At 40.7% G+C, this 21,355-nt stretch overlaps 1 protein-coding gene across 5 annotated transcripts in view; it reads left to right on the forward strand.

Annotated features, from left to right (window-relative positions):
• MPPED2 (metallophosphoesterase domain containing 2) overlaps nucleotides 1-21,355 on the forward strand; it is a 105,865-nt gene that overhangs the window by 18,213 nt on the left and 66,297 nt on the right. For all 5 annotated transcript variants that reach the window (XM_048307704.1, XM_048307705.1, XM_048307706.1 and 2 more), the window contains exon 3: nucleotides 18,890-19,071. In XM_048307704.1, the coding sequence (XP_048163661.1) occupies nucleotides 18,890-19,071 (182 nt within the window). The remainder of the gene's footprint in view (nucleotides 1-18,889; nucleotides 19,072-21,355) is intronic.

Below are 21,355 nucleotides of genomic sequence, written 5' to 3' on the forward strand. Positions count from 1 at the left end.
TGCAATTTAAATAGGTCTGGATTTTGCATCATAAATATGCACCGGATGCAGGGGAGAAAACCAGCACGTTCTCTCAGGATGCTGTTAGGGCCAAGCAGAATCTCATTAGGGACAACTTCAAAGATCAGTTCCTCATGTCCATAAAAACAAGCGTAAATTATCTTCTCTGAGCCTGCTGTTAGCAGTTGCACTGTTACATTATGCATGTAGCCTAGACTGCACATGGTATCAACAAACTGCTCTAGGTTTCCTTAGGGTTTCATTTTTATGCAGGGCATGGCAACTTTGCTGTTTATTGTTGTAGTTTTGGCTAATACAGTATTTGACTTAAAATTTCCTGTTATATTAGCTGTTAGTAGTGACACGGTGTCTGAAAAGGACTTTTAATGTTCCACAGTGCCCGTGTTTTTATAGAGGAATGGCATACAGACAATTCCCTGTATTGACAGCTTTACTTGCTTTCTCATTCTTCTGCTTCCTGCACTTAGTGAGAAGGTGGCTGATCCCGACTCTCTTGGAATGAAACTTGAAGGAGCTTTCAGTGAGGCTGCTCTGCAGCATGTGACTTAAATGTTTATGAAAATGATAAAGAGGGTAGAACTTCAATAATGTGTGCTTTCACTGGGCCACACGCCCCATCATATGCATTTGAAAGGCCAGTTTGTAATTGTTCCTGGGGAAATGTTTTGACGTGGTGAAATGCAGCATCTGTGCATGGAAGTTTTGTGACAAGTTTCTGTGGGATCAAGATTTTTGAGATTGCCTTCACTGTCCTTGCAGAAACAGTGAGATGCCATGAAATATTCTCCTGAACTGAACTATATTGCTAAAAAGGGTAAAATATTTAATATTTCTTTTCCTGTGGTATTTTTGTCTGTTTTGTATGGCTTAATCATTGATGAAAGAAAGCTTTCACTTGCACACCTAGTCAAGGCTTGCCACTGCCTTCAGATGTGGTGTTAAACTCCTGACTGGGCCAGCAATCTGATTTGCACAGTGGTGTCGCAAAGACCTGCAACTTGGGGCTGCTTTAGGCTGCTCAAACTAACTTCTGTTGTAACATCCCATGTGGCTGGTTCAATCCGCTGTTGTTGAATTCATAATGCCAAGGAGCGTGTGAAGCAATGGTTTTACGAGAGCTCTTTGGCCCTGCTTGTTTGGGGTGGTGGTGCTGCTAACTGGAGCAGCCCTCGCTCCTTTGCAGTGCTGCTCTGTTTGCCCAAGTGTCTTTGTCATATGTGTAGCATAATTGGGAATTCAGAGTAATCCCTGGAGTATGATGCCCAGTTCAGCTCTCCAGTCCTGTTCACTGTCTGTCCCTGTACAGTTGTACTGGCACAACAGCCTGAAGCAGGAACCAGGCACAGCAAGAGGGGACTGGGAGCTGCAGAGGTTGGCACTTGCTGAAAGGTGAGGTTATCGATCTGTATCCCTGCACAGATTAGTAATGGCCCTGTGTTTAACGTGTGGCTGAGAGCAGTTTGTTTGCAAAGGTACTTCATGAGACACAGCTATGAAATGGCTGGTTTATGTGTCTTGTGGTGTCAGATGGCTTAGAGTTCACTGTGTAGGTGAAGTGCAAGTGTAGAATGAACCCACCTGAGACTTTTGTGTAATTTCCAAACAAAACATAAACAATTTCCCAACATTGTTCAAGGTTACAAGAATAATATGAGATAATTTCTACATCCTGAAGGGCCTGAGTGCACCTGTGGGGATCAGTGGGAATTTGACTTTCTGCAGGGCCAGAGTAGTGCTTTGAAGTGTGAAGAGTGCTGAGCTGCCAGCTGTCGACTGGTGTTGTCACAGTGGTGATGATGCAAGGCACTGGCTGGTGCAGGAATGCAAAAGTACCGCCCCATTTTGCACTGTAGGACAGGGTCTATAGAAGCCCAGAAGGGGCTGATGTGCATCTCAAATACCCATAGTCAGATGGCTGTGGAGCAAACTAAGGGTTTCTGGTAATAACAGCCAAGGATGGCTGGTAATAACATATTGTGAGAAGGAACAGGATGTGGCTGGAGAAGGGGGCTGTGTGGTGGTAGGCAGCACTTTCCTGGGACAAACGTCCTTGTCCTAGTTCCTGGAGATAAGCACAACAGAAATGCAGGAATGAGACTGAGAATGGGCGTGGGCTGTAGGGTGGGAACAAGACCACCAAGCACCCCCAAAGTCCTCCAGCCAGAAAGGTCTGGAAGAACAGACTGTGCATGATAACTAATTTGCATAGAAAGTGAAAAACTTATCTCCAGGCTGGAGAAATCAATATAAATCTATAATCTATATAATCTATAAGAATAAACCCAGAGTGTGTGCTTGTTCTGCTCATGTGTTGCAGGGCCCTGGACACTGCAGGATCAATGACGGGGCCAGGACTGAGTGATTCCCTTCCTCCTTCTCCCTCCCTCCTTGCTTCTCCCTCTCCCACCTTCCTCGCTCCACTCTACCCCTTTATTCAAAACCCACTGCCATGTGCTTCTACAAGGAGGTCAGGGACTAACATACCAACTTCCATGCCTAGTGTTTAATTACTAATAAATCTTTCTATGACCTTTGTTGTTCCTTTCAACCACGAGCTACAAATCTTGCGTGCTCCCTTCTCTTCAAGGGTGGGACCCCGCAGTGACTGTGGAGCTTCCCCAGGCTGCAGCCTTGGTGGAGCTGTGGGCATGGTCCCACTGCAGATGGAATGAGGGGGGCCTTGGACAGGACAGGATGTCTTCCATCCTTGAAAACCCTAAATCCCCATTTAGAACTTCTACCTGCGGCTCCCTGGAAGAAAGGGCAGTTAATCTGAATAGAGGCCAAATGTGCACTTCAGTGCAGCTAGTGTGCTTCTAATGTTAATCATGTTAACAGATCTGCCGAAGAATGACACAGATTGTGATGGTAAAGCTTATCTTCTTGATAGGAAGTATCCTGATAAAGAAAAAGTATGGAGCCAAAAGTCTTGCTACTTCCTAGGTTTAAGTTTTTTGTTTTGTTTCATATGTATTGGATTTTTACTCTTATAAAACCATTGAAAAACTTACTCTCTCTTAACAAGCATCAAATTCTAGTGCAGAGTTGTCTGAATTTTAATGGAATTAGAAAATACTGAGTTCTTTGCTCTGGAAAAGTTGCTGCCACTTCAGATGTGTTTTAAAATCTAATGAGATAAAAAGCCTCCTCTAATTTTATTTTTTTTTAACAGAAAAGAATTTGACTGAGCTTCCCCCCCCCCCCCCCCCCCCGTGTTTAAAAAACAAAGGAATCAAAACATCCCGATGGTGTATATTTGTTATTTGTTTTTACATGTGTCTGTGTATGTACGTGTACATATAGCTGGTGGTTACCTGATGCCCAGAGAGAATTTTGCATGCAGTGAGAGCTTTGCTGTTTCTTGGGAGCCTGCTTCCTATTTACATTCTCTTGACTTGGATTTTAAAGCTTTTAAACCCCCAACACGGTTTGTTATCTTGCTGAGGAGTGATCAGTTTCATCAGAAGTTCAAGACTGTGTTGGGAGGAAGTCTTCATTTAACATCATTGTTTAGGTCTGGCTCGTTGTCTGCCCCTCGCAGACAATGTTTGAACAGGCGATAAGATAAAAAGTGGCAGTGATAGCCATGCTGCAGGGTTACTGGAAGGGCATGAAACAGCCTGGCCAGGGGACTTTAGAGGTCTGATTCTTAGTTATAATGGGTGATTGAAATGTTCTTCTCATGGGGTTGGCAGTTAATGTGGCATTCATGTCAGCCTGTCCCTCAGGAAAAAATGAAATGGTTGTAGGAAAACAAAGAAAAAGCAGTCTGTAAAACCGGGTAGAGCATAGTTTGGTTTTTTGTGTATAGTGTGGTCACTTGGTGTTTTTACTGTTTAAGTACCTACATGAGACCATGTGAGGATACAGTTTTGTTCAAGAAAGATAAAAAAAAAAAAGTAGTAACAAAGAAGTGTGGATGGTTAGGCCTGAGATGCTGTCACCGGAAGGTGCAAAGGTTGTCAAATACACCCTGTAGCACAATTAAGAAACTGCAGCCAGGGCTCTTATTATCTAAATATATTAAAGATATTTGCTTTCCCTTTTTTCTTTCTTCATTCATTTTGTTTGCCTTTAATTTGCCTGTTTAGAAGTCTGTTTCCCATCCAAGCCTAATACCACCTCTAACAGAAGGAGTCATCTGGAAGTCGAACATGCAATGCAAGATCAAACTGTGTCTGCAAATAGAGAAAACTCTCATTAGACCAAAGGGGTTCTTATTTTTGCCTTAATAGGAAAAAACCCACCCTACTTAACACTTGAAAAAATGGCTGTGTTGATCCGGTGTGTAGCTTCTGCAGGAAGGAGGCAGCCATGCCCCAGTGCTCCTGTTGCTTCACTTGTGCTCATACTCAGTGCCCATCTGGTGAGCTGAATCCACTCGTGGAGGGGCCTTGCAGCTTCCAGGACTAGTCCAAGTCAGCAGCCACACCATGAGAAGGGGCAGGAGGAACACAGGAGAACAGAGATCTAGGCCTAGGTCTGCATGGCTGTTGTGTGAGTCCTCCTTTCTAGGCTGTGATGTCTGAAGTCTTGACTCGCAGTGCTGGCTCAAGGCAGTTGTTAGAGCAGCTGCTCTGTGAATGGGGCTGGGAGGAGGTTTGGCTGAGCACATGGCTGCTAATGGATGGTTGGGAGGGTGTGAGCAGCCACCTGTTTATAGGCTCCAGATACAGGTTCTGGGTTAGTGGGAGAGGAAATAATAGTGGCCTTTACCAGATCTGTGAATGGACTGGATGGTAAAGACAATGGCCTTGATAGGCTTCCTGATATGTTATCTCCCGTGAGTCAGGGTTTGGTGGGACACTCATAAAAGAGAGAATCACATGCTGAGAATGATCAGGGAAAATCCAGGACACAACAGGTCTTCATGGTTAATATTTTTGTCTGTTTTGCTTAGCAGTGTGAAAAATGACAGCATAGTTTGTGAGTCAGCAGCACTTTCCATACTTACTTTGAACTGTAAAAGTGGCTGTATGCTGTAGTAGCCTCAGAGTGCAGCTCTGACATCTGTTAAACTGGTGGCAGGCCAGATGTAACATCCCAGGGCTGAATTCCCTTTGTACCACACTGTACTTGTCCCTCCATATATAAGCGTGTTCCCATCACGCTTGGACTGGAATTCCATTTTTGCCATCCGGCTGGGAGCTGAAAGAGTGAGTGACACATGCCACAGGTCAGAGACCTTGTTAAATTCCTGTGAGGTTAGATTCCCTTCAGACAGTTGGCTTGTCTGGGTTGAGCACAGCAAGGCAAACCGCTGCTTACTGATGTCTTGGGGCTGTTGGTGCATACACCTGGCAAGTTGCCTCAAACTGAGACATAGTTCAAATGCAAGTCTGTAATTCAGGCTAGTCTCTAGGCCTGGTTACTTAGCAAAGGTCAAGGGCAGAGCAGCTTACTGGATCATGTTTTGGGGGAGGGTGTATGTGCACAGAGTGGCTTATAAGGACAGGTATTGTGACACAGTGAATGTCAGCGATCTAAGTAAAGTGATTTTGCTGTTTTGCAAAAAATACGCACCTGTGCTTGTTAAGCTAAGTTGTATTTGCTGCTCTCTTGATGACACACTGTGAAGGGTATGCAGCTATCAAGTCATAGTAACAGCAAAGTATTACTTTGGTGAGAAATGGTCTTTGGGGAGATCGTGATGTTTCAGACAAGAAAATGTCATTTGTGTGGGCGAGATGAGCATCGCTTTTGGAACTGCATGGTATTCTGTTCATCAGTTGAAGGTGATCATTATTTAAAAAATCTATCATGTTATTTGACAAGGAGAGGAATAGATGTGGTTCTTGTTACTGTAGGTAATACCAGTGGAAAAAAGCAAGTGCTAGAGATGGTTTCTTAGGCAAAAGTCGTCGCTACTGGAAAGCCTCTGAGCATGTCACCATTCAGTTTCTACAGCATCATGCAGACAAAGCCCTTTGAGAGGAAAGATTTAGAGCAGTTGATTTTCCAGAAGATAGATAGACCAGAGCTTTTTAATTCTAGAAAGAGATGATTTTGCCCTTTAGGAGTATAGTTAGTCTCAAGTCTTCACAGTCTGCAGAAGATAAAGGAGCTTAAGATTTTATAGGCTGGAGTAAACCAGTAGAGCAGAGCTAGATGGAATAATGAATTGCAGAGGGGATTTCTGGAGCAGACTGGAGTATCTTGCCAGTTTCGCCCTTAAGGGCTGTATTCGTTATGAAACAGTCTGTAAGTCTGTTCTTGATTGCCAAAATGTTTGGAGGGAGGAAGGAGGAGAAAGGTTGCAGGAAATTAGTCACTTCAGTCAAAGAACTGAGAATCTTAACTGCTAATTTCATATAATATAGGTGACTGTAACAGTATTGATGTGAACAAAGTAGTTTCACTTAGCTCACATTCCTGTCCTATTATGGTCACTGTGAACTTTGACTTTATTGACTTCAGTAAGCACCAGCACAAGCAGCCCTGGTGCTGTGCAACTGGAAATTTCACTGGCAACGCCAGAATGCAGAAATGTAAAGAAAAATAACAGCCCAATGGATCCAGATGTAAAGAAAGAAATGGCTAAGACAGCTGTTCCCAGGCTTTAACAGTTGCACACTTTTTTCTTTTTTGTCTCTTTAAGCAACCTAGTGAATTAGCCTGCTTCCTTACAAACTACCCTAATCCTTATATCTTTTACAGAATGTTTAGTAATGATTTTTTTTGCTGCAAACTCATAGAAACATTTTTTTCTTTTTTCCTTTGCACTTCCCCATAGCCTTGCAGAGCTGTGGAATTCTGTTGTAGTTTGTCCCTGGAAGGTATCTTTTCCTGCTCCATAATGGGTAAAGGGAGAAGAGCTTGCATTTCATTTACATGCTGAGAAATATTACTGTGGGTGGGTAGGTGGGTGCAATTTTGCATGTATTCTTAGTCAAAGCAAAAGTGGTTTTGATTGTTAAACAAAAAGCAACACACCCAAGTTAGTATAGCTGAGTGCCCTGATATTCCATCTATATGTGTATTTTGGTTTCATCAGTTTCAGTTTTATTGCTAATTTTCAAGAAGCTGAAGCTTTTCTGAAGTTTTTATTATGGGAATACCTATTAAAAACATTTATTTTTTTTCTCCTTTTAAGTACTAAGAGGAGTATGAAGATGAAAATCAGTACTGTGTATCCATTTAGGGGAACTGATTCAAGATAGTTCCTACAGAAAAAGGCTGTTCTGCAGCTGTTACTCGAAAATTCCTCTTGGTGTGGACAGTCATATTCTCTAGGAAAAGTGCTTAAGCTAAATCAGAAAACAGGCCTGTGCCTAATAAATAGACTCCCCAGGGAGCCATATAGGGAAAGCAATGGTACTCTTAATTCACACAGCCTGACTTACTTCAGAGTAACCTCCTATTCTCAAGCTTCAAGGAACCAGAAGATAAATAAAAGCTGAAACAGACTCTTGTATTAAAAATCGGTGTGCAGTTTTGGGGTGTTTTTTTGGTGGTGTTCTGTTTTGTTGGGGGGGACAACTGGTTTTTTTTTTGGTTAGTTTTATTGTTGTTTGGGGGTTATTTTACCTCATGTCGTGGTGCTTCTGAGGTACCTTCTCACTCATTTATGACAAATTTGGTGGAATTAATCTCTGAGCATGAGTCGGTATGTACCACAGACTGTGTGAGCTTAAATGCTGCACAATTCAGTTTATGCCTCCCCAACACCCACCACAACAGAATGCATTTCACCCACCTTGGTTATTCCCATCTAAATGTGAAATGATGGTTTCTATTTGTTCTGCTGCAGATAGGAGTTTTGTGATTTTTGCATGTCTAATTGCACTGGCTGAAGCAATGAAATTCCCTCTTTAGTTTTGGAGCGTAATCAGTGAGATTGCATTTGCATTGCTTATAAAATGAATCACGTAAGTGAAATTACATTGCCCACATCTCATTTTGTATCGTAAAATGTTATGTGGTGCAGCTTGCAGCTTGTTTTCCTCCTTCCTGGGGCTTCTGGTTGTGATGTTCTTTCTCTAAATTTCAAACAGCAACTATTTGCCTTTTGTATTTGACATAGAAATTACTTTCTGCAGTGTGCTCCTACATCTGTCATGCCAACTAAAATTTTGGTAGTGCGCAACATACGGATTTGGAAGCAGCGAGTTTTCAAAGCTTTCAAGGGCAACATTGAAAACAATATTCTGTTGCATATTAAGTATTATTCAGTAGGTCTGTACAATTAGCAACAACCTCCAGGTCATAGGTGACAATGCCTTACTACCATTCACATATAGAAGCTGTATATTGAGAGGTTTCAGCTTGTTTGGCTTTGGAATTGTCTTGTAGATAACACTGAAAGCAAAATGATTCTGTTGTTCTTCCCTCTTTTCCCCCGCCTTTGTTACTGGCACAAAGGCAAAAGTAAATGCATTTTTAAATTGAGTTTTCTAAAAGTATCCCTGAGGTAAATTTCTGTCTTGACTATAATTCATTTTTGGATTTATTTGATTTTTGGGGATACATCTTTGGAAATAAATGGTTTAATGCAATAAGAATAATTGCTTACTGCAGAAGCCACTAACGATTCTGATAAATATGAATGTCCTAGATATTCCCACTGAAGACTTTGAAGTCATTAATTTTTATTATAGAAGTATAAGCAAAACACAAATGTTCTTAGGTAACCTGTAGCACTGTGGCTGCCCACAAACACGCTGCCTATTAACTACATTTTTGATAAAACCTCCTGATCGTATTTGCAGCACTGCTTCTCGTAATATTGTATAAATGTGATGTGTGTCAAATAAATGCCACAGTCAAGTTAAAGTGATGGTGCAACTGAAATAGTCAGTGCTGGTTTTTATCTGTGAGATATTTTGTATTTTCTAGAAGAAGATGGTGGTCCTGAGTTCAGCAGCCTCTGTCATATATAAGTACTCATGGAAAATGAATGAGAATGCTGAATGATAAGAGAGATTTGAAAAAAAATAGAAAGGAGGAGAAAGCAAATCAGAATGAATTGTGCATTTCCAAGGAGTATCTCCAGCTGGAGTTGCCTTCATGCAGCTTTCTGCTAGTGCAGACAGGAGATTTTTTTTCTGCCCCACCTGCTACAGCTTTATCTACCAAGATTTTTCTCACTTGAACTAATGTTTGAAATATTGTGGAATGTGTACTATTTGACCTGAGGTTTCCTTGTCATAAGTTATTTAATACTGGAGAGGGAGAAAAGATGGAGAGAGCTATCTGGTAGAATCTTCTTAGCTGGGAATGCATTTGGCACAGTGTTTTACAAATAAAAGAACCTGCTTTCAGTATCTACGGTACAGCGCACTGCAGCCCTCTCCAATCCAGTCACCAAGGAATTGTGGCGTTCTGTTCATTGAATCCAGTTCTGTCTGGGACTGGATTTCATGGTAGATGTGTGTCAGGGAGACGCTCTTAGCTGTAATGAAGACAATTGCACTGGAAAGATAAAGGATAGAAAGATTAAAGTGCTAAATTCTCTCCAGCAGAATTTTAAGCCCAAAGTTGTCTTCTACGTTTCTGTGTCTCCAGCAAAGTTTCTGTGAAAGGTTGGGAGTGTATCTTAAGAGCAGAAATTGTTTTTTGGCAGTTAGGTGGGGTTTTTTTTCTGTTTTTGTTTGGTTTGGTTGGGGTTTTTGTCTTTCCTCCTGTGCAACAAAGAAAATTATATGAGATAAATGTATATTTTTCTATACACCCTGGGACTGATTCATATCTCTCACTAGTCTAGATCTAGAGTTCAAGTTGAGCTTTAGACAACTGGTGTCAAAATTTGTTGTGATGGAATTTCTAGGAATACGCAGTTATTAGGCCAGCTGTGTGACTACAGAACATGAAAGCTTACCTAATTCCAATTAACCATTTTAATGTGGTGCTGAGTTTTTTGTTAACCTGGATGCTGAGTAGAGACCTGTATTTTGGTGTTGGCAGAAGGCAGTCAATAATCTCCTCTCTGTTCCTAGTAGACTCTAGGCCTTAACTTTAGAAGGAGAGCTAAATGGTGTCTGTATATTATCATCTTCCCTGTACAAAGCTTCTTAAACCTTAGGAGGTAACAAATGAAAAGAAACCTTTGACAAGGGCTGAAGTAGTTCGTATACATGAGGCCGAGTGGTAGAGGGCCTTTTAAGACAGCATGGCTATTGTGAAGGGTTTTATTTAGCAGGAACACAGCGTTAGATGCTTGGATTTTGATGGGAAGCATTTTATGAGTAATACCTTCGAGAAGTTTGTTAGAACTCAGATGCAGGAGAGACTGTACATCCTAACAGAGACAGGTTTTTGTACTGGTTCACATACTCAAATTCATTTTGCAGTTAACATACGATGTCTGCCAATTTACTTCTTTAAAATAGTATGTCATGCTGCATGACTGCTAGAAATTTCTTTTTGAGTTATATGTTCCAGTCTGTTTGTTCGCCGATCTCCTACTAACATCAGTGGCAATTCCACAGGCATGCTGATGGCATTCTATGCCTTTAGTAACTCAAAAATGGGAACTGGTGGTGTTTGCCCAGCGTGAATTGTTTCTCCTGTGAAGAGGCTTTTTTTGACTTGGTTCCATCACCTCTGTGGAAGTCAAACCATAAGGGAGAGCAGCATAGAGGCTCGTGATTAGCAGTCTGTTTAGGAGAGGGCTAGCCCTTTGCTTGCATGGAGATTGAATTGTGTCTCCTCCCTTGGAGAGGGTGATACCTGCAGGTCAGAAAGCAAAATGACTGAGAAGACTAAAGGCAGAGTTTCTGACTTGCACTGTATACTTAAGCTGGGGCTTAAAGAAGAGCACTTGTATTTCTTGATCTGAAAGTCAGCGAAATTTCAAGTAGCCACTATACCTTAGACCAAATACGTGTTGGGGGGAAAAGAAACAGGACCAGCCTCAAGTGAGTCTTTGCAAACACTCTGGGCTTAATCTAGTGGGTATCTAAACATTGAGTATTTGTTTCTGAAACATGAAGATAGATTTTAGATTTAATAGCAAATTCTAAAGAGAATGAGTTCTCAAAATTTTATGCACCTTCAGGTCCAGTTGCCCAGCTTCCATATTATGTAAGAGTTATTGTCTATTTGATGAATTTATCATCTCTAATAAAAAAATTACAAATTATGCTTATGAATTCTGTACATGTTATGACATTCCAGATTTGATTCTTAATATAAATGGGCATCATAAATGGAATACATGCTGCAGTACATGCTTGTACAATTCTGTTTTGACAGAACCTTGTGACTTTGATCCCTCTGATCAGAATTGTCCTAATTTCTGAGGAAGATGGCACGTCAAGTTAGAGCAAAACCACTTAAATGTAATCTATCCTGGAGAACTGCTTCTGCTTGTTTTGGGGTGCATTTTTTTCCATTACATTTTGGAAAAACTGTTTTACTGGTGAAACAAGGGCTAAAGCCTTCTCTGTGGTTTCTGTCCTAGAAGTAAATCCAGCCCATTTTATGATTCCTGCAGTGGAAATGATTGGAGGGATACCACGCTTTAATTTAGCCTCACTCTTGCTAAAGATATCAAAATGTGTGTTTTTCAAACCTCATTGTCCTTAAATTAAAATTGGATCTAAACTTGGGATGCCAGATTGTACTTTCTGAGTATATTTCATGAGTTGGTGTTTGTATAGCTTCTATTTTACTGTCGTTTATTTAACTTGTATATTATTTGTAGGGAAATAAAAATCGTTGAGTGTAGAGAGCTTAACTTTCCCTCCTAGGATGTGCAGGGGTGGGAGGAAGACATAATTTATAGCAGTCCCCCAACAACAGCAGCAAAGAATGGGGGAAAAGCACTTCTTAATGAATTTTAATTGGAACCATATCAGCATAAGAATGGTAGTTTACTATTTTATTTAAAGGAAACTTTTGTCTGGGCATTAGAGTGATGCTGATACTGGTATTGATACTTTTTTTCAGTTCTGTTTTGCTTCTCTAAGCTTTGGAAAGCCACTGATAGCTAAATTTTAGAAGGTATTTTTTTTGACTAAGAAGAATTTTTTTCTGCAAAGTGATGATTAATAGGATTTTCAAAAGTGCTCAAGCAATTTCATTTCTGAATTCCCATTAATATCAAAGGCAGAGGTTAGGTACTTCAGAAAAGACCAGTTGACTATTTGCCCCTCAAAGAACACCATGGAAAATCTGGATTTTAGCTCTTTCTGGTTTTATTACTGACCAGAATCTGGGATTAGCAGAGTTTGGACTCTTAATTAGTTGAGGTTTAAATCAGGCTGAGAAGATGTATTATTATAAATTCCTTATAAAGGAGAGTTTTCTTAAATTTGCCCAAATGATGACACTGGGTAATATAGGTCCTTTCTGTTTAATCTCATAAATCTCACTGGAAGTAAAACAGCTCCAGAACCTGTAATAAAAAGATCCATCATTTCCCTGCAGCTATAATTGTTGGAAGCGTTAGCAGTAAGCTGCTGAGCAGTGCATTGAATCCTCCTGTGAGGTTGTAAATGTAATTTATTTTTTTTCCACATTGCACCAAGACACAATTAATGCCATTTCTGTAATAAATATCAGACCTCTGTTTTACAGTTTCCAGAACCCTCTAAGGCTTTGGTGGGTGACACATGTACAGGGAGGTTTCCAGAAGAGGTGGGACTTTCTAGCCGATTTGGGGTAGTCTGTTCTTACGTATGTGTGCTTGTACAAATAAAATCTGCCAGTGAGAGTGTTGAAAGGTATTTGCATCCCTTTGTTTTTAGTCAGAGAAGAAACCAGATGTTGGCTTGGTGTTTGACTATACTGGAAGACAGAGTCAAGTTAACAAAAGCATTAATATGTATAATTTAAACAATTTAAACAATAGCTGACAGTGGCCAACTAAAGTAATACTATATTTTGGCATTAATTTTGTTTATTGAGAGGAAATTAGTATTTGGCTTTGTGTCTTCAGCATGTGTTGTATCACAAAATCAGCTCTGTGTGTATGGGCATGTAAATGTTTTTCTGACAGGGGAACTTAAATGACACTGCATTTATGTTCATGTTTTGAAGATTAGTAAATTAAGATACTAAACTTTTGGTTCAAAATGTAGACACATTTACAGTCTGATATAGTCCTTCTAGTCTGTGGCATTAAAAACTCAGTCAAGACTTACGAAGTTGGCCTAATAGTCCTGAGGTTTGGTTTGTTTGTTTGTTTTATTAAATAAGAACAATTACACTTCTTTTACTTTCATTACATTTCTTGGGTGCTGCCGGGCATGCAGGTGCATTTCATGCTTTTTTTCTTCAGCTGAGAGACATATTGATAAATTTTGACAAAATTAATTAAGCCTCAGGTTTCACATGATTGCCCTATTCCAGGACTTGGGACTGGCTCTAAGAGCAGTAACAAATATCATAACGTAACAAAGCTGTGAGACTTGGATACAGAAACAAATACATTAAGCACTGTAGCAAGCAGTTTTCACAGGAAATCCCATTCTTTTCTCCTGAATTTTCCATGCCAGAGGGAGCGTGTAAAGAGACAGAGGTATGAATTCAAAGAAAGAAAAACCTGAAGATATAGAAAATATATTGCTTTTGTTTTCCCATTTCAAAAAAATTGTCTTTCATTGCCTTAGCTGAGGACAGGGAACTAACAGCCCTAAGAAACAAGCTTTTAAAAGTGTTTTTGCAGAAAATATTTGTATTTTAATCCTAAAATAAATGTACCAAGCTAATTGACTCTTTGAAGAAGTATTTGGTTTGCAAATTTTGAAAATAGGAGTAACAAGAAGAGTATGAAATTTTACAAGAGGAAGCTAAACTGTAAATAAATACGATGACTATTCACAGGAAGTATGAGAAGGATGCTTTTTAAAAGCTAGTTCTATAGATATGTTTTAAATATGGAGTAGTTACTAGATAGGATGTCTCCAAGTGACTCCCAAAGCAGAGTAAGTGCAACAACACACATGGATTTTATGTGGCACACAGACTTGAAGTCTGTGCTTAAATGGATGTATAATGAATACTAATTTAGATGTCATAAAAAATAAACCCACAAATTCAGTCATGGATATACCCAGTGGAGTAATTATTGAGATGAAAAGCCAGCATATGATGTGACACAGTCTAGGGAGGACATGGGCCCGTATGTCATGGGACTATTCATGCATCTGGAGAGCCTGGGAAGAGTAAAATTATGTGGTTTTCTGTGCTGCCTGCTGACTTGTTCACCTGTAGCAATGCCAGCAGAACCAGCTTGCAGAGTGGTGGGTTGTAAGCAGGAATAATGCTGATTTGAGTTGTGGGGAGTGGGGCTGGAGGAGGGATTTTCAGCATCTGTTAATGTTTTGTCCAGCATAGGTGCTGCATTCATCTGAGTGATTTAGGATGTTAGGAACTGGAAATTTTTCCTGGCTTAATGTTTAAGATTTTTATTCCATCTTCATGGATGAATTGGTTTCTTGGGAATCCCTCTCTAAGAGGGGATTTGGAGTCTACATATCTCAAAACCCGAGAGAGCAGGGCAGTGAACACGCTGTGGGGTTTGGCTCTCCAACCACCGGCGTTCCCAGGGACCATCTAACCCAACTCAAGACCTTTGTTTTCAGGCTTTGAACTCACCCATGCAGAATTATCCTTTACAACCAAAACTTACTCCTCTCAGAAAAATGGTGCTTTAATATTTTCTGAATTTTTTTGAAGCAGGGTCCCAGTGTGGCTGTGCCTGCAGCTGTGTCTGTAGGAGGGCTGCACTGCCCTGCCTGTCTCAGAGGAGCTTTCTAACGCTGCTGATTTATAAGACATCGTTATGAGTAACTGGTGTAGGCTTGGGCTGAAATACACAGTTAACATGTCTGTTCCATAGCATGACATCCTAAATCAAGTCCTTTGCCTCTGTGCATGTGAAAGGCCCAAGCTGCTCCTTTTCTGTGAGTTCCTGAATTCAACTACCCCACTACCTTGCTGTTCAAACCCCCTCAGTATCATCTGTGTTGCTCATTCTTGCTTATGTAATCTCCTGCTTTTAAAGCCATGGTGAAATTTGCTGTCTGATGGGTGAGGACAGAGTACAACCCCAAGACGGAGCAGTCCCTGGGAGCAGCACTGGGCTGCTGTGTGCACAGCTGGCAGGGCAAGGGGCAGCTCTCACCCCCTGAGTTACCCACTGTCTTGGAAGTGCCGTGGTAACTGTGGGTTTGGAGGAAGGGACTGCTGAGTGATACCTGAGCGAGCCAAATCAGAGCCTGGATAATGCTGTTGTTTCATGCAGCTGCAGCAGTGTGTGAGGAACTGTAAATTTGAGGTTTGTACCTGAAGGACTCTTACTCTAAATGAGAACCACTGGTGGTAAGGGCAGTTTAGTAAAGCCAAGTATTTATCTGATAAACAAGGTTCTTATAGAAGTGTATGAAGGTTACATTGTCCCTTCTGATTCCTGAACCCTTGTCATAAATGCATTAAATGTGACAGATCTTACATTACTGTCATGATCTCACAAAGCAGTCATTGCTCAAACGCCTTACAGGATTTTGTTCTGAGTCTTACATAAACTTTTGAAAAAACAGCCAAGTGCCTGATTTTCTAAGATGTAACATATCTTATGTTGTTTTCTATTTCCTGCTTACTGTATTAATCCTAATATATGAACATTTAAATTATTCTGAAATACTGCATCTTTCCATGAGCACGCTGTTCCAAATGCAGTATTCAAATAATTTGTGAAGCATTTCAGTCTGCCAGATCAAGAAGACTGAAAAAAATAAAGTGTTGGTGGTGATGGAGAGTGTCAAGGTTAGCTGGATGCACTATGTTTGGAGCAAAGGTAAAGAATGAGTTGCATTTCTTAGGTACATGCTTTGATTCAGCAGAATGGTGGTGGACAGGGCTGAAATAATTATTTTATCTGCTCTTGAACTGCAGTAAGGCTCAGATGCGTCACTATCACAGAGGTTTTAGAAATGCCAGGGTGTAATGCCCAGCTGCTGGTTTGTGAGGTGATCAGAGCACAGGAAGAATGGGTGATGTTCACAGCCCAGAACCTGCTGGTGGGCAGTGTGTCACCAGAAGCTGAGAAAGGGCAGTGCCTCACCTTCAGAGCCCAATCCTCTGGGGATGCAGTGGAAAAGGAAACTCTCCTATTACTGTTTGCCATGCTGTAGCTGTGGATGAAAAGAAAACTTGAGCCTTTAGGACTGGCAATAACACCACTTTTATTAAGTTTCTATTGAAGCACTATTTTGAGTAAGATAAATTGATGGACTGAACACAATAACCTTCAGTATCTCACTTTCAAATACTTAGTAAGCAAGCACTACTGAATAAGAGAAGGAAGCTAAGATGTAAAAAAAATGTTACTTGGCAACATCATAGTGTTTGTAAAGAAGAGAAAGAAGAGTCAGGGACTTAATGAATTTTGATTATAGAATTTCCTAAGTAAGTCATTGCATGAATAGAAAAATCCTGAACCAGATTTCGGTGTCATACACTAATAGGGGTTGCCTCAAGCAGAACAGGGTTTGTTTGGCTGCGAACTGCAGAGAACAGCAAAAGCATAGCTGCTGTCTACAAACAAAACTGGACTCCCCAAGGCTGGCAGTGCTGGTCATAGCTCAAGCAGAGAGCATCTGAACAAGTTACGTGGTGGTGGTGAAAGCTGGTGTTCATTTTTGTGTTGACTGGAGTAAACACGCTTCAAAGTAGGGCAATGTTGATTTGGAGAGTTCCATATTTTGGAAGGAAGACACCATGTAGGAAAGCACTACAGCCTCTGATTGCAGTTCTGCCCAGCTTGCCAGTGCAATTTCAATGGGTAGATTATTTTTTCTCTGGAATAATAACCTTACGAATTTCAGACCCTTGCTGAGAAGAGAAATCCATTGATTGTTGGAGTTAGACTTTTGTCATGGGTTTCTGAAGTGGCAACCAGTTGCATGGCTCAGGTCATTGTACGTGGTGCTTTGGGTGGAATAGGAGGTACAACAGCAACTATCTACCAAACTGTCTCTTCCCTCCAGTCCAGCTGGCAATAGAAGCTGTTTTCAAAGTGAACATCATGTTGGAGAGCCTTTTGCAAATTAATGCAGTGGCCCACGTCAATGAGGTATGGTACTTTTATGGTACACACGGCTTGATTGGAAGGACCTAGTTATGGTACCTCAGAAAATGCAGTCTAATAAATATCTCCCCCTACTGCTTCCCCCACTAATATTTTAGCTGTTAATATTCTAACAAATATAATAAATAATTAATATAATATAATTATCAAATTCCAACAAAGTTAAATTCTAACTCAGTAAAATCTTATTAGTAAGTACATTCACAGGGACATTTTTCCACCAGAGACCAGGACATATCCATACGGAGTTTGATTTCTGGAACCACTCTAAAACTCCCCAGAGCAGAGAACTCATTTGCACCCTGGGGCATGCTTCTGGTCTTTCTCCCCTATATAGGGAGCTGAAGTTCAAGGCACTGGTAGAAGTTTTCACACAGTTCAGTGTATATTAAAAACGAAATGCTAATTTAGTTTACAGTTCAGTAAACTTACATAATACTTCAAAAGTTAGTATTTTCTTAAGGTTTGTGCTTTATTTTCTGTTACTGATCATGCATCTCATTAGAAATGTGGGGATTTAGGGCAAACAAATTCACAGTGATGTGTACTGGTTTTTCTTTTTAGTGTGGAGAGCAAAACTAAGAAGACCTGTTTAATTTTATTTTTACTTTCAGGCACTGATTTTTGAATGCCTGTTGTGCCGGTTTGTCCAAATAAGTCTTAGAACAGCATTATTTTGGATGCTTTAAAGTAGTTAGAGCTTGGTTTCACTAGTCTGATAATTTGAGACATTAAGTGGACTATTATTCTGACATAACTCCTAAATACCTCAAAATTTCTAGCTGAAGCTAAGCTCTAGCCATGATCAAAGTGGCACATCAATGGAATGAGTTGAAGTTTTGTGGAATTGGGATGGGATTTTCTGTGGCACTAATCCAGATGCTGTGCTATTCAAATGTTGAGCAAATCAAATTATGGTAACTCTGCAGAGAAATAATTGCTATTCCAAAGTAGGCAATAGGTTGCCTTTTGTATTTAAGATATTCTGTTGCAAATTAAAGCTTCTAACCACTAAGTATGCATAAAGCATTTATCTTACCTATTATTTTTCTCTATTCTGCTTAAATAATAAAAAAAATCTCCAAAAGCAAATGACCAAACTTCCGTGATGAGTCACATGTAGTTGATAAGATCAAATTACCAAATATAGCTTGCAAATAACCAATTGAACTAAAATATTAACATTGTTGGCTAGAGAAAAAAATGCTTTATATGTGGTTGCTTAGTGTGATAGCACATTAGTTCCTGACTTGACAGATTTTGGGAAGATGAGCTCAGGACTTTGTATGAGTTTAGGAAGCTGTCACTAGGCTCAGTTCTGCGGTTTCTAGCCTTCATCAAAGCACTCCTGAATGTATTGTGTGCAAACAAATACTCTGTGCTGGAATCTGTGGGAGTACCTATGCCCTTGAACAAAATCAGCTGCTAAGCTGCTCAGCTCAGGTGAGAGCCAGTTCCTGGCCCACCTGTGGGACCTGTTATTTCATGGCCCCTGTACCTGTTCATGTATATGGCGCACAATGTAAAACATCTGAATTCAAAGTCTCCTAAATCCATTTTTCCAATGTTTAACTAAATTTTAGTATCAGAAAATGGCCATATCTTGTGTACATTTTAATCTTCCTTTCTTACCAGGTAAGTTTTTAAGCAGCACTGTGGTCCCTCCTGGATTTTTGGCAGTGTTGTGGCAGAGCATGGAGTGTGTCAATGGATGCGTGTGTGTCTGTGTGTGTGTGCATGCTTTTCTGGAGAGAGATGTGTGTTGATATCTGAAATAATAGATGTGAGGGTTTTAACCTTGTAACTGTTACGAGATCTTTGTGTCTGCTTTAGGGTCGACCCTATCCCATATGACACTCCAAAACCAGCGGGCCACACGCGATTTGTCTGCGTCTCAGACACACACTCCAGAACAGATGGCATCCAGATGCCTTATGGGGACATCCTTCTTCACACGGGCGATTTCACCGAGCTGGGACTGCCCTCAGAGGTTAAGAAGTTTAATGACTGGTTAGGTAAGGAATTACTGCGTTTTGGTGACCCCAATTAACCTCTCCTGTCCAAGTGTCAGTCACTGCCTCCTAATTGAATTAGGGCACTTGAAAATCTCCCCCACCCTTACTTCACTTGTCCTCATGTGATGTGCTGTTTCGAGCCTCAGTATAATTCTGTTAATTAAGACAAATTTAGAGACTTTGCTGTATTTCTGCATTACCTTCTGTCATTGCACAACAAGAACGGTGTAGCCCTATGGGAGTGCAGAGGAGGTGGTGGCACCTCATACAAAGGATACAGTGTCCCATTAGTTGAGGATGAGGGGTTTTATATCCACAGCCAAAACTGCTGCTCACTGTATTTTGGGTTTACTATAACTTAAGGCAGTGCTAGCAGTTACAACATACTTGGAAATGATGAAAGTCCTCCTTCCCACAATACAGCATGGCAGAATCAATAATACTGTTTGGAAGAGGAGAATTTTTTTGGGGGTGATATTCACGTGCTTGCCCCTTTGAGTTGGAGTACTGGCATTTTGACTTTGATCACGGGCAGCCAGCATCTCTTTGGTAGAATACCTTTCATATTTTGCTGTATTTTACAGCAGTGCCCTGACAGCATAGTGCTAGAATTGAGGGCAATTAAATAGCAACAGCAGAAAACCAAAATGAAGGAGGGGAACTTGTGCGGGATGCTCCTGTTAAAATGCCACTGGTAGGCTGGTTGGGCACTGTCATGTCACCTCTTGGTCTAGAAATACCCAGAGCTGAAGGTGACTTGAGCAGCTGATTTTCAAAAAGCATTAGAATGAATTTACAGCATTATATAAAAAATATTTCAAAGCATAGCTTTGTCATCAGGATTTACTGCTCTCTCTCTTGTGTGCTGTGTGATGGCAGCATCTCTGTGTGCCTTTAACAGAATCATTTTATTGCATTGGAGTTCCTTGGCTGACCCTTCAAGAGATATGTAAGGAACATTTGGATTTACAAAAGGAATTTTAAATAGAAGAACTTCTACATTGTCTCTCTTGTCATCCTTCTTTGCATTTTCTTCATACTCTTCTTTTTACCTGACCTCCTTTGATTTCCACAACCCTATTTTAATTAGTGTTTTTCATTCTTTTTATTGCTGTGCATGTGGGAGGGGGGCTTTCTAATCATATCACTGTAACTTAGTTTTATTGTTCTTATTTCTAGAAAGTGATACTAGATTTGATAAGGTCAAAACTATCCTTTTTCTGGGCATGTAATTGCAGGAATGGGAAGCTAGAAGAAGTAGGAGAAGTAGGTAGATATGTTATGGGGTGAGGGAAGAGACACAGTAGGAATCATCTTCCTCAGCTTTTGAGTGTTCTGTGGGATCCCGTGCAAATGTTGGTGTTGTACAGGAGGAGGACAAGCAGGTGAGGAGTAGCCAAGGGGAAGGCTCTGGGAATCTCAGCTTCCCTGCAGTGAGGGGTGGGTCGCACTGAGCTTCGTTCCTCACAGAAGCTGGGGAGCACTGCTGCTCAGCGGGGTTCAGTTGTTGCAGATGCCAGGCAGCCCCAGAAGAGGAATTGCCTTTTGGAGAGCACAGACCTCCACAGGCTACCCTGAGTGCATTGCTAAGAGCAGTGTCTGGCCACCTGAATTCCTCTTTGGCCCTTGAGTAATTTCACAAATGCTGTTTTGATTCAGCCAGAGCCTGTGTCCAGTGCTTGGCATTTGAAAACACTCAGTGCTGCAGAAAGCCAAACCAAATAATCTGCCAGGATGCTTTCACCCTTCTGTGGGGGATCTTGTTGGCAGCCACTTGACATTCCTTGTATCTAACAGGTGTTTCATGATGATGTTATTTTAACACATAGGTCCTTGGCTTAACATTCCCAACAGAAGAATTACAATCCTTTGAGTAGGTTGTGTTCCAGTCTCAGTAGTTTACCAGGGGGCTTTCTTAGCATGTATGCATAGTTCTTGTAGAAGACAGTATAGTATTTATCTGAGAAAGCAGATTTTGCAGCCATTTTCACTGAAACTGGAATCTTTGACTGTGTAAGGGCCTACTGGCTTTGGCCTCAGGCTTTCATATTTCAGATACAGAGAAAAATTTTTTTACATGCACAGAGTCCACTTGCATTTTCTCATATATATATATATATATATATGATAATACCAGTTATTAGCTTCCTGGCACAGGGCAAGACAGAAAATTGATTCATCTGTGGGAATGTTGGTGAATACTTGCTTCAGTGCATCCTCACCAGGAATCACAACACTGAAGTCAGGCATGTCCTTTTGCCACTTTTTTCAGACTCCTGTCTGC

Source organism: Corvus hawaiiensis, chromosome 6 (genome assembly GCF_020740725.1).
Source record: "Corvus hawaiiensis isolate bCorHaw1 chromosome 6, bCorHaw1.pri.cur, whole genome shotgun sequence".
NCBI lineage: Eukaryota > Metazoa > Chordata > Aves > Passeriformes > Corvidae > Corvus > Corvus hawaiiensis.